At 44.9% G+C, this 13,958-nt stretch overlaps 1 protein-coding gene across 2 annotated transcripts in view; it reads right to left on the bottom strand.

The window, feature by feature from the left end:
- The window catches only part of MRPS28 (mitochondrial ribosomal protein S28), a 175,253-nt gene that overhangs the window by 130,828 nt on the left and 30,467 nt on the right, over positions 1-13,958 (bottom strand). For both annotated transcript variants that reach the window (XM_063923938.1, XM_063923937.1), the window contains exon 2: positions 6,977-7,158. In XM_063923938.1, coding sequence (XP_063780008.1) covers positions 6,977-7,158 — 182 coding nt within the window. The remainder of the gene's footprint in view (positions 1-6,976; positions 7,159-13,958) is intronic.

Here is a 13,958-nt window from a genome sequence, read left to right as displayed (position 1 = left end):
TGACCTGGCGCAATACCTGTCCCGTTTTTTGTTCGGGCGGGACGCCATCATTTCCACCTTTGGTCTTTGCCAATGGTTCACAATCATGCGGAAAAACTTCCCTATGAAGTTCCCACTCTCCCGGGTGGAGGTCATGCCTGCTGAGGAAGTCTGCTTCCCAGTCGTCCACTCCCGGAGAGAACACTGCTGACAGTGCTATCACATGATTTTCCGCCTAGCGAAAAATCCTTGCAGTTTTTTCACTGCCCTCCAGCTTCTTGTGCCGCCCTTTCTGTTTACGTGGGCGACTGCCGTGATGTTATCCCACTGGATCAATACCGGCTGACCTTGAAGCAGAGGTCTTGCTAAGTTTAGAGCATTATAATTTTGCTCTTAACTCCATCTATGTGGAGAGAATTCTCCAGACTTGATCACACTTTCCTGGAAATTTTTTTCCCTGTGTGACTGCTCCCCAGCCTCTCAGGCTGGCCTCCGTGGTCACCAGCATCCAATCCTGAATGCTGAATCTGTGGCCCTCTAGAAGATGAGCACTCTGTAATCACCACAGGAGAGACACCCTTGTCCTTAGATATAGGGTTATCCGCTGATGCATCTGAAGATGCGATCCGGACCATTTGTCCAGCAGATCCCACTGAAGAGTTCTTGCGTGAAATCTGCCGAATGGAATTGCTTCGTAATAAGCCACCATTTTTACCAGGACTCTTGTGCAATGATGCACTGACACTTTTCCTGGTTTTAGGAGGATCCCGATTAGCTCGGATAACTCCCTGGCTTTCTCCTCTGGGAGAAACACCTTTTTCTGGACTGTGTCCAGAATCATCCCTAGGAACAGTAGACGTGTCCTCGGAAAAGCTGCGATTTTGGAATATTTAGAATCCACTCGTGCTGTCGTAGAACTATTAAAGATAGTGCTACTCCGACCTCCAACTGTTCTCTGGACCTTGCCCTTATCAGGGAAGCGTACCAGTTTCTTTTAAGAAGAATCATTTCGGCCATTACCTTGGTAAAGACCCGTGGCGCCGTGGACAATCCAAACGGCAGCGTCTGAACTGATAGTGACAGTTCTGTACCACGAACCTGAGGTACCCTTGGTGAGAAGGGCAATTTTGGACATGTAGGTAAGTGTCCCTGATATCCAGTGACACCATATCGTCCCCTTCCTGGTTCGCTATCACTGCTCTGAGTGACTCCATCTTGATTTGAACGCTTGTATGTAAGTGTTCAAATATTTCAGATCTCACCGAGCCGTTTGGCTTCAGTACCACAATATAGTGTGGAATAATACCCCCTCCCTTGTTGTAGGAGGGGTACTTTGATTATCCCCTGCTGGGAATACAGCCTGTGAATTGTTTCCAATACTACCTCCCTGTCGGAGGTAGACGTTGGTAAAACAGACTTCCGGAACTTGTGAGGAGGAGACATCTCGAATTTCCAATGTACACCTGGGATACTACATGTAGGATCCAGGAGTCCCCTTGCAAGTGAGCCCACTGCGTGCTGAAACTCTTGAGATGACCCCCTACCGCACCTGAGTCCGCTTGTACTGCCCCAGCGTCATGCTGCGGACTTGGCAGAAGCTGTGAAGGGCTTCTGTTCCTGGGAATGGGCTGCTTGCTGCAGTCTTCTTCCCTTTCCTCTACCCCTGAGCAGATATGACTGGCCTTTGCCCGCCTGCCCGTATGGAGACGAAAGGACTGAGACTGAAAAGACTGTGTCCTTTTCTGTTGAGATGTGACTCGGGGTAACAAAAGGTGGATTTTTCAGCTGTTGCCATGGCCACCAGGTCCGATGGACCGCCCCTTTATACGGCAATACTTCCATGTGCCGTCTGGAATCTGCCTCACCTGACCACTGTCGTGTCTTCGTCTGGCAGATATGGACATCACATTTACTCTTGATGCCAGAATGCAAATATCCCTCTGCGCATCACGCATATATAGAAATGCATCCTTAAAATGCTCTATAGACAATAAAATCTTGTCCCTGTCAAGGGTATCAAAATTTTCAGTCAGGAAATCCGACCAAGCCCCCTCAGCGCTGCACATCCAGTCTGAGGCGATTGCTGGTCGTAGTATAACACCAGTATGTGTGTATATACTTCTTAGGCTATTTTTCAGCTTCTTATCAGCTGGCTCCTTGAGGGCGGCCGTATCTGGAGACGGTAACGCCACTTGTTTTTATAAGCGTGTGAGCGCCTTATCCACCCTAAGGTGTGTTTCCCAACTCGCCCTTACTTCTGGCGGGAAAGGGTATACCGCCCATAACTTTCTATCGGAGGAACCCCACGTATCACCACACACTTCATTTAATTTATCTGATTCAGGCAAAACTACAAGTAGTTTATTCACACCCTACAAAATACCCTTATTTGTGGTACTTGTAGTATCAGAAATATGTAACACCTCCTTCATGCCCTTAACATGTAACGTGTGGCCCTAAAGGAAAATACGTTTGTTTCTTCACCGTCGACACTGGAGTCAGTGTCCGTGAGGTAAATGGGCGTTTTTACCAGCCCCTGACGGTGTCTGAGACGCCTGGACAGGTACTAATTTGTTTGCCGGTCGTCTCATGTCGTCAACCGGCTTGCAGCGTGTTGACATGATCACGTACTTCCACAAGTAAGCCATCCATTCTGGTGTCGACTCCCTAGAGAGTGACATCACCATTACAGGCAATTTGCTCCGCCTCCTCACCAACATTTTCCTCATACATGTCGACACACACGTACCGACTTACAGCACACACACAGGGAATGCTCTGATAGAGGACAGGACCCACTAGCCCTTTGGGGAGACAGAGGGAGAGTTTGCCAGCACACACCAAAATGCTATAATTATACAGGGACAACCTTTATATAAGTGTTCCTCCCTTATAGCATTTAATATATATTTATATCGCCAAATCAGTGCCCCCCCTCTCTGTTTTAACCCTGTTTCTGCAGTGCAGTGCAGGGGAGAGCATGGGAGCCTTCCCCTCAGCCTTTCTGTGAGGGAAAATGGCGCTGTGTGCTGAGGAGAATAAGCTCCGCCCCTTTATCGGCGGGCTTTTCCTCCCGGTTTTTTAAGAACTGGCCTGGGTTAAAATACATACATATAGCCTTAATGGCTATATGTGATGTATTTATTTTGCCAAATAGGTATTTATATTGCTGCCCAGGGCGCCCCCAGCAGCGCCCTGCACCCTCCGTGACCATGTCAGTGAGCCGTGTGACAACAATGGCGCACAGCTGCAGTGCTGTGCGCTACCTCTCTGAAGACAGTGAAGTCTTCTGCCGCCTGTTTCCGGATCTCCGTCTCTGCCGTCTTCAGCGTCTGTAAGGGGGATCGGCGGCGCGGCTCCGGGACGAACCCCAGGCTGACCTGTGTTCCGACTCCCTCTGGAGCTCAGTGTCCAGTAGCCTAAGATCCCAATCCATCCTGCACGCAGGTGAGTTGGAGATCTCTCCCCTAAGTCCCTCGTTGCAGTGATCCTGTTGCCAGCAGGAATCACTGAGTGAAAACCTAAAAAAAACTTTTCCAAACAGCTCTTTAAGAGAGCCATCCAGATTGCACCCTTCTCGGACGGGCACAAAAACCTAACTGAGGCTTGGAGGAGGGTCATAGGGGGAGGAGCCAGTACACACCATGTGACCTAAAAAGCTTTTTAGATGTGCCCTGTCTCCTGCGGAGCCCGCTATTCCCCATGGTCCTGACGGAGTCCCCAGCATCCACTAGGACGTTAGAGAAATTGCTATACTTTATATCTAATGCATGATTTGAACTTAACACACAAACTTTTTTTTTATACACTATCATAAAAGATCCAATTGTTCTAGATTTCCTTGTGTGCATCAATAAAGCTGCAGGAACCATGGCGATAGGAATGGCAAACAGCAGCGTCTCACATTGCCTGGCTGGCTGACCGTTTCCGTGTCAAACACTTGACAAAAGTAATCCTTTGGCACGGTGTGAGGAGATCAGGGGTCAGGTAGAAGAGACGTGACACGCAGGCGACGCTACTCTCTCAGCACCCTGCAGATGGCCAACAGTTTGCACAACCGCCTCAGTAAATGCTGCTCTCATGACTAAGCCAGGCACTTGTCAAGTGAGGTTGTTATACGAACCAAAATAAACCAAGACAACAAGTGTGTGACAACACCACCAAGAAACAAGTTACGATTGTTCCGTATTTCCTGTTTTGCTTCCCCAGCTTTTCAGGAGGAGTTGATGAAATGGTTCACTGACTTTAGGCTACCTCTGACCTCGATCACAGGGTGAAGCCTGTGAATGACTTTAGGTGCAACACGTATCGCAAATCACTGTATGCGTCCTCACTTGCAAGAAGAAGCGGTGATCAGTGATATGCGCTACATCTAACGTCATTCACAGTATGCAATTCTCCTCCTACAATCGAGAGGATATCCAAAGACAGCCGGGGTCCAACTGAATGGATTATAGAATAATAAGTCCTTATCTGGTGGGACCATCCTTCACAATAGAGAACACAATGTTTTCTCCCATTGTATTCAGGAGAAAACCATGCAAGCCGTATTGGTGACATTTTAATAAGGCACACAAGCAAAAACATATTGATGTAAGTTTTGCAAAGACATCATGTCTTATGATTCCCACATAAACCGGAGGGTGGCGTGGTTTTTATTATCTAGTCATACCTTTGATCTTATGTTTGAAAAATAGAACATGAAAGAACTAAGCCAGGGATTGGTTTTACCATATTTTAAATGGTATCAGCTGTGCTGCAATATGAATGCCATAAACAAATAAACAAAAAGACAATATGATTGTGTGGAGTTTGTATATACTCCCCGTGCTCAAGTGCAATCCAGAAACATACTGGTAGGCTAATTGGCTCATACCAAAAATTAGTGTGTGTGTGTGTGTGTGTGTGTGTGTGTGTGTGTGTGTGTGTGTATGTGTGTGTGTGTGTGTGTATGTGTGTATGTGTGTGTGTATGTGTGTGTGTACATGTAGTAGGGAATATAGATTGTAAGCACCGCTGGGACAGGGACTGGCCAAAGCGCTGTGGATTATGGAGGTCATTTAGACTCGAACGCAGCCACTGCATTCAGGTGATCTGCGCACGAGCAACGACCACAGTGCGCGTGCGTGACCCTACACCTTGCAGCTGCTTCCTACCAGGATGCGGATGCAAGGTGACTGACAGCAACGGCTAGTGGGGAGGAATCAACGCAGCATTTCTTGCTGCATATGCAGCGATCTATGTCCATCTCTAAATCAGGTCCTATGTGTACGCTATATGAATAACTGGTAAGAATAATAAAATGCTGGCGTTTTAACTAATTATACAACTCTTAAAATGACAGCTATTGCATAAAGTGCAGGCAACATACTGTCTTTCTGATCTGATCTTGCGTATCGGCTGGGTATAGCAATCCATATCAGTTCAAAATGTCTGCTTATATCATGCTACAAGTATTATAAAGTGAGGAATGTGGGTATCGAGATGGAAAGAGAATCTGAAAGTAGAGAAGCAAGATAAATGCCCAGTATATTTTTATACTGATGCTACCCATTCCCTGGAAGACGTCAGTATGGGCGCAGTATGAAGTTCAAAAAGTTAAAGTTCAAACTTATAAAACCAGGGAAAAGTCTCAAAAAACCAGGGTGAAAATTTTGCCTTCCAGACCGAATGCCATTGGTGACCATTATTCAACATCCATAACAGCTGAGGTGCGTACAGCTCTGAATTGTTTGTATGTTTGCAAAGATTTGTATAAAGTAAGTGACACGAGAAAAATCTCTAGGTGCGGCCTCATCCAATGTTTTGTAAGTCGCAGCATCAGGCCCCAGGTGTGTAACTGCATGATAGTAGCATGATAATACCCAACCGTACCGCTCCATTGGTTCCACATTGCCCAACTAATAGCAGCTGTTACTGTAGAACAGATGAGATGATGGAGTCCTATGTGGTCATCAACAGGTTAGTAGTTGTTGGCTAATGAACATGACACCTGTAGCAATGTCAGTGTTACCTTCTATCCTCTGTATACAACAATATGGGAGGCATATGACCCTGGGTGCTTGTGTTTAGTGAAAAAACAATATCTGTGTAAAGTACGTTCCTGTTCAAGAATTCATTCCAACGTCCATCATTAGATCAGCTATGTGCTTGACTCTCATTCAGGATGATGGGGTGCATGAAAGGAAAAAACATAAAACAAAATAATGTAATACAGTTTTAAAAATATTTATATGAAAATAATTTCAAATATTGGGCGGCGTATCAAACTTCACACTGAATAGTGCAACACCGTGCCATAAACGTTCCTCTAAGTGCTTGAATTTTTTTTCCTGGAGTTTTATACAACATGTGATGAAAGTGAAAAAGGGCGTACCCCACTCTCTATGCTAATGACGTGGAGTAAGCTCATAAAGGTATCTTTGGTCAAGTAAAAGGGGGTGTACCCCACTCACGGTGCAATAGACGATATGAAGCTCATCAAGGTATCTTTCTTGGAGATATCATGCAATGTTCTCCAAACCAGATGAGTGTTTTAATCCGTATATACCCAAATGAGAAATACAATATTCCAATGTGTAGTACAATTTAGCAGACCTTACAAATATCTTGCACTATTCAGTATGAAGTTTGATACGCAGCCCAATATTTGAAATTATTTTCATATAAATATTTTTAAAACTTTATTACACTATTTTGTTTTATGTTTTTTCCTTTCATGCACCCCATCATCCTGAATGAGAGTCAAGCACATAGCTGATGTGATGATGGACGTTGGAATGAATTCTTGAACAGGAACGTACTTTACACAGATATTGTTTTTTCTCTAAACACAAGCGCCCAGGATCATATGCCTCCCATACTGTTGTATATTGTGTATTGTTTTGGATGTGTGGTGACATCTGAGGGTGGTGAATAATCCAGGGCAGCTAAACCTAGCGCAAGTGTATCAGGTATTCCTTGTTTGTCCGTTTCACGTTCTATCCTCTGTACTTACTCTGCATCTTGCTCAGGTCGCTTGCACACACAGGGAAACTTGCCCCCAAAGTCGATATATAGGTCATCTTGAATAACTTGGAAGACTGTTCCAGCGACCACCTTATCCTTGGCTGGTCCCAGCTGAATGAGCGGTGAATGGCGGAGTAAATAGGCAAAAGATTCTCTGTCCACAGCAGCTTCCTGGAAATGCAGGTAAGAAAACAGTAAGTTAGTGAATGTTTTGTCTCCATTGAGCTGCACCTTGTCATGGAGGTCTTGTCACAAATATATTTAACTTTGGTTTTATGCTTAGAGCAAGCTGAGGGGGAGATTTACCAAAGCTTGCAGAGAGAAAAAGTACTAACCAATCAGCTTTTAACTGTCATTCTATAGGGCCTGATGGAAAAATAATCGTTATGGTAGACTCACTGTTGATAACTCTATTTCTCCAACAAGATAGCTTTGGGATATGAGGTAGCGACAGCGGATTGGCACCAAACGATCAAAGCTTTCGGCCTCCCAGAATGCAATGGGCCCGTCCCTATAGCCCCACCTCCTGGCTCAGGCAATTCAGTTGTTTTCCAAAGCTCAAGGCAGGAGCATCATAGAGAGCCCTACTCAGGTAAAAAGAACACACATTTTGCACACCCTTCCGTACAAGAAGGAAGAGGTTAGTAAGTGAAAGGATTCTCAAATCAGGTGAATCAGGGTGGGATCCCTGTGGATCCTGTGCACTTAGGAGAAATAGAGTTTTCAACGGTAAGTCTACAGTAACAATTATTTCTCCTGCAGGGTCCACAGGTTATCCACAGGATAAACATTGGGATGTCCCAAGCAAATTTAGTGGTGGGGACACTCCTGATTGGACAGGAGAATCCTTTGCCCGAATTCAGCGTCCTGAGAATCAAAGGCATCAAAGGCATAATGTCTACTGAATGTGTTAATGGAAGACCACAAGGCTGCCTTACATATCTGTTCTGCTGAAGCACCACGTTGTGCTGGCCATGACTGACCTACCTTACGAGTAGAGTGAGCAGAGACATTAGCCGGAACAGAGAGATCAGCTTGAGAATATGCTTCTGAAATAGTCATTCGAAGCCACCTCGCCAGTGTCTGCAGGCCATCCTCTCGTGTGAAATCCATAGAGAACGAAGAGAGTGTGTTTTTCAGATGGCACTGGTACGATCCACGTAGATCCGTAAAGCACAGACTACGTCCAACGATACATCTCCCGCAGAAAGGTCCGGCCCTTGGAAGGCCCGGACTACAATTTCTTCGTTAAGGTGGAAGTTAGACACCGCCTTAGGAAGATACCCAGATTTAATTCTGAGAACAGCTCTATCCGGATTTAAAAAAAAATAATAGAAAAAGGAGGGCGACATAACAATGCCCCTAAATCTGAAACTCTTCTAGCTGAAGCAATAGCCAGTAAAAAGAGAACTTTGGCTATTTATTTTAACCATTTAAAATCCACTTGTTTTAGTGGTTCAAATGGGGCAACTTGAAGGGCCTTTAGGACTAAACTTAAATCCCAAGGCACTGTAGGAGGAACAAACAGGGGGTGAATGTGCAACATTCCCTGGAAAAGTGTGCACATCCTGTAGGTTATCAATTTTCTTTTGGAACCAGTCAATGCTGACACTTGCACGCTCAAGGAAGCCACCCTTAGACCTTTGTCCATTCCTAACTGAAGGAATCCTAGGAAACTCTGAAAGACCTAGGATCAAATTTCCGGTCACTGCACCACTGAAAATAGGATTGCCATATTCTATGATAAATGCGAGCTGAGGAAGGTTTCCTTGCTCTGAGCATTGTTTGAATTACTTGTTGTGAGAATTCTCTTGACTTCAGGATGGAAGTCTCAAGAGCCACGCCATCAAAGACCGTCGATCCAGGTGCTTGTGATAGCAAGGACCCGGAGACAGTAGATCTGGACGTTGAGGGAGTAGGAATGGAGAATCCATCGACAACCTCTGCAGATCTTTGTACTTTGTCTTCTGGTCCAAGTCGGAGTTATTAGTATCACGGCACCCATTCCTTGTTTTGCCTTTCGCATCACCCTGGGTAACAGGGCGATTGGTGGAAACATATTGGCCAAACAAAAGTCCCCTCTCACTGACAGGGCATCCACAAAGATCGCTTTGGGATACCTTGTTGTTGGCCCATATGCTGGAACTTTGTTGTTCTGACGGGACGCCATGAGATCTAGCTCTGGTAACCCTCACTTGTCTACCAGAATTTGGAAGACCTCGGGGTGTAAAGCCCATTCGTTTGCATGAATGGCGTGTCGACTGAAAAAATCCACTGCCCAGTTTAGGACCCCCGGAATGACCACTGCAGGCAAGGCTGGATGATGAAGTTCTGCCACTTTAACGTGTCACTTACCTCCTTCATTGTGTTTTGGCTGCAAGTTCCTCTCTGATGGTTGAGGAACGCTACTGCCGTTGCATTGTCCGTGCGGATTTGGACTGGTTTCCCCTGAAGGATGTCCTTTGCCTGAATAAGTGCTATATATATAGCCCGTAGTTCCAATATATTTATTGGCAGGCAACTCTCTTCTTTGGTCCACTGCCCCTGGACGCAACTCCTTCCTGACACCGCTCCCCAGCCCTGAAGGCTAGCATCCGTTGTCAGAATTTCCCAATCTGATCTCAAAAAGGGTCTCCCTTTGTCCAAATGGGATGTCTGCAGCCACCAGGCTAATGACTTTACTTCCAGAGGAAGGACCATAGTCTGCATTTTTAATGTCTGATGAAAACTATTCCATTTGGAAAGGCTCATACCTTGCAGAGGCCTCGAGTGGAACTGAGCATACTCCACCATGTCGAATGTCGACACCATCAATACAATCACATACATTGCTGCGTAAATGGATACCCTTTGACTGTGTAGCAGTTAATGAATCCTTGACTGAATTTTGGATATTTTGTTCACAGGTAAAATTACTCTGAAGACTCGAATCCAACACAGCCCCCAAGTGAGTCATCCGTTGTGACAGAACCAGAGACGACTTTGCCCAATTTATGAGCCAACTGTGTCTCTACAAACAAGCTATTGTCTGCCGCAGATGACACTGAAGCAATTCCTGAGATTGTGCCAGGATTAATATATCGTCGAGGTATGGAAAAATCCTTATTCCCTGCTGACGGAGGTAAGATGCCATTACCACCATAATTTTGGTCAACACTCTCGGAGCTGTGGCCAGTCCAAATGGTAGGGCCTGAAACTGAAAATGTTGCTGGAGGATAGCAAACCTGAGATAGCACTGATGGGACAGTGCTATAGGAACATGAAGGTAAGCATCCTGGATATCCAGGTTTACCATAAAATCCTCTGGATCCATGGCCAAAATAATGGAACGTAAAGTCTCCATATGAAACTGAGGCACCCAAATGTACTTGTTCAGCACTTTGAGATTGAGTATGGGCCGGAACAACCCATTTGGCTTCTGAACAAGACACAGGTTGGAATAAAAACCTTGTCTGCGTTGTGCAGGAGGAACTGGAATTATCACTCCTGACTGAAGCAACTTTTGAACTGCCTCTTGCAAAGCCCTGGGCTTCGTTTCCACTAAAGATGGGCTGGTACAAAAAAAACCTTTGAGGAGGGTGTTTCTTGAAAGCAAACGCATAACCGTGAGATACCGCTTCTTGCACCCAGGCATCTGTGGCAGACAGCTGCCAGATCTGTGCAAACTGAAGAAGTCGGCATCCCACCTCCAGGTGCAGGCATGCACCATCAGGCTGATGGGTTATCTTCTGATTTGGAAGCCAGCCCCTCTGATAGCCCAATGCTTTTTGGTCTTACGAGACTTGTCAGATTGAGACGGTTTGCCATAACCCTTTCCTTCTGCTTTTCCTTGAGACTGAAAGGGCAGAAAAGCTGGAAATCTAGGCTTGGCTTTATGTGTGGAAGGAAACTTCCCTTTCTTGGAGTCTGCCGACTCCAAAATATTGTTTAATTCTTTACCAAAAATAATATCTACAGTAAAAGGCAAAGACTCCAGAACCACCTTAGATTCTGAGGCAGCTTTCCATGTACATAGCCAAACCGCTCTGCGTGCTGCTACTGATGAGGCTGATGCCTGAGAGGAAATTGTACCCATATCCAAGGCTGATTCTTCCATAAAATAGCTGCCTGTTTGATATGTGCAATATGCGATTTTTGCTCTCTAGATGACATTGAAAGGTCATCCTCTAAAGGATCAGCCCAGGCTGCCCCTGCTTTTGCCATCCAAGCCGAAGCCATGGCTAGTCTTATGATTGCCCCAGACAAGGAGAAAATGGTTTTAAGAAAACCATCTATTTTCCTATCCGTGACATCAATTAATGATTTTGAAGGCAGAGGTAATGTAGATTTTCCACCAATCGGATGACATGTGTATCTACTTTGGGAGCCAACTCCCTTTTTAAACATTCCCCAGCTGGAAGAGGTTAATGGGAATTCCATTTCCTTGGAATTCTAAACTTCTTACTGGGTGTAACCCAAGCCTCTTGCATAATTTCCATCAGATGTTCTGACCCAGGAAACTCAGTCCTAACTATATTGGGACGTTTAAACACAGGTGTCTTAGATTTTAACAAAGGCTCTGCTGCCTCCTCTAAGGATAGAATGGCTTTCATAGCACTAATTAGCAAAGGAATGTCGACTGAGCTGAGGCCTTCCTCCTCGTATCTGTATGCAGCCCGGAATGCGATGAGTCCTCATCCTCCGACGAGTCCTCATCTGAAACATGTGTAGACTGTGAAGATGTTGTTTCATGTTTATGTGATTTACTTACAACCAGCCTTTTAGCCCGTTTCTGTTGAGAGGCTGCTGATTCCTGTACTGGATGTGTAAACCCCAGGTGGAATGTTGCATGTACAGTGCATCCGGAAAGTATTCACGGTGCTTCACTTTATTCACATATTGTTATGTTACAGTCTTATTCCAAAATAGAATAAATACATTTTCCCCCTTAAAAGTCTACACACAATACCCCATAATGACAACGTGAACAAAGTTTTTGGGAGATTTTTGCAAATTTATTAAAAATAAAAAACTAAGAAATCACATGTACATAAGTATTCACAGCCTTTGCCATGAAGCTCAAAATTGAGCTCAGGTGCATCATGTTTCCACTGATCATCCTTGAGATGTTCCTACAGCTTATTGGAGTACACCTGTGGTAAATTCAGTTAATTGGACATGATTTGGAAAGGCACACAACTGTCTATATAAGGTCACACACTTCACAGTGCATGTCTGAGCACAAACCAAGCATGAAGTTAAAGGAATTGTCTGTAGACCTCAGAAACAGGACTGTCTCGAGGCACAAATCTAGGGAAGGGTACAGAAAAATATCTGCTGTTTTGAAGGTCCCAATGAGCACAGTGGCCTCCATCATCCGGAAATGGAAGTATGGAACCACCAGGACTCTTCCTAGAGCTGTCCAGCCGTCTAAACTGAGCGATCGGGGGAGAAGGGCCCTAGTCAGGGAGGTGACCAAGAACCTGATGGTCACTCTGTCAGAGGTGCAGCATTCTTCTGTGGAGCGAGGAAAACCTTCCAGAAGGACAACCATCTCTGCAACAATCCACCAATCAGGCATGTATGGTACAGTGGCCAGAAGGAATCCACTCCTTAGTAAAAAGCACATGGCAGCCCGCCTGGAGTTTGCCAAAATGCACCTGAAGGACTCTCAGACCATGAGAAACAAAAATCTCTGGACTGATGAGACAAAGATTGATCTCTTTAGCTTGAATGCCAGGTGTAATGTTTGGAGGAAACCAGGTATCACTCATCACCAGGCCAATACCATCCCTACAGTGGACCATGGTGGTGGCAGCATCATGCTGTGGGGATGTTTTTCAGCGGCAGGAACTGGGAGACTAATCAGGATAGAGGGAAAGATGAATGCAGCAATGTACAGAGACATCCTGGATGAAAACCTGCTCCAGAGCACTCCTGACCTCAGACTTGGGCGACTGGGGGACGGTTCATCTTTCAGCAGGACAACGACCCTAAGCACACAGCCACAATCTCAAAAGGAGTGGCTTCAGGACAACTCTGTGAACGTCATATAGTGTCCCAGCCAGAGCCCAGACTTGAATCCAATTGAACATCTCTGTAGAGATCTGAAAATGGCTATGCACCAACGCTTCCCATCCAACCTGATGGAGCTTGAGAGTTGCTGCAAAGAGGAATGGGCGAAATTGCCCAAAGATATGTGTGCCAAGCTTGTGGCATCATATTCAAAAAGACTTGAGGCTGTAATTGCTGCATCAACAAAGTATTGAGCAAAGGCTGTGAATACTTATGTACATGTGATCTTTTTATTTTTTTAATAAATTTGCAAACATCTCAAAAAAACTTCTCTCACGTTGTCATTATGAGGTATTGTGTGTAGAATTTTGGAGGGGAAAAATGAATTTATTCCTTTTTGGAATAAGGCTGTAACATAACAAAATGTGCAAAAAGTGAAGAGCTGTGAATACTTTCCAGATGCACTGTAAGGGTTAATATGGTAACCTATCCCTGATATAGGAGCTGGCATTATCCGCTCAGCTATACTGGATAATGTCTGTGCAAAAGTAGCCTATGGGGGTTCAACCTGAACCTGCCTGCCTCAGATTACTCCAGATGCTTTGGTGAAGACTAAAACAATTTGCACATAATCCATTTTGAACCAGATCCTGAGAGGTTAACCAAGGTTTGCAAGACAAAAATGGCATGAGTTTTGGTGCTGGTGTGGAGTGTATCCTCCTCACCCTTGCCTCTCTTAGACATGATAAATAAATCACACACCTTTACAGTGTTAACTACACAAATTGTGACTGCAATCACATTAAAATTTGTTGAAGTGACATACAATCCAATCTTTCCCTGCTTTGCACCAGCATTGAGGATCGGAATAAACAGAAACTGACAGAAAATAGTAAAGTCAGCAATCACACTTGCAATCAGTCACAGGTTATACATTAGTATAATAATTAATATGAGCACATAATCAACTACAGATA

Source organism: Pseudophryne corroboree, chromosome 5, assembly GCF_028390025.1.
Source record: "Pseudophryne corroboree isolate aPseCor3 chromosome 5, aPseCor3.hap2, whole genome shotgun sequence".
Classification (NCBI taxonomy): Eukaryota; Metazoa; Chordata; class Amphibia; order Anura; family Myobatrachidae; genus Pseudophryne; species Pseudophryne corroboree.
Note: the sequence above shows the minus strand (reverse complement) of the source record. Positions and strands in the feature narration are given on the sequence as shown.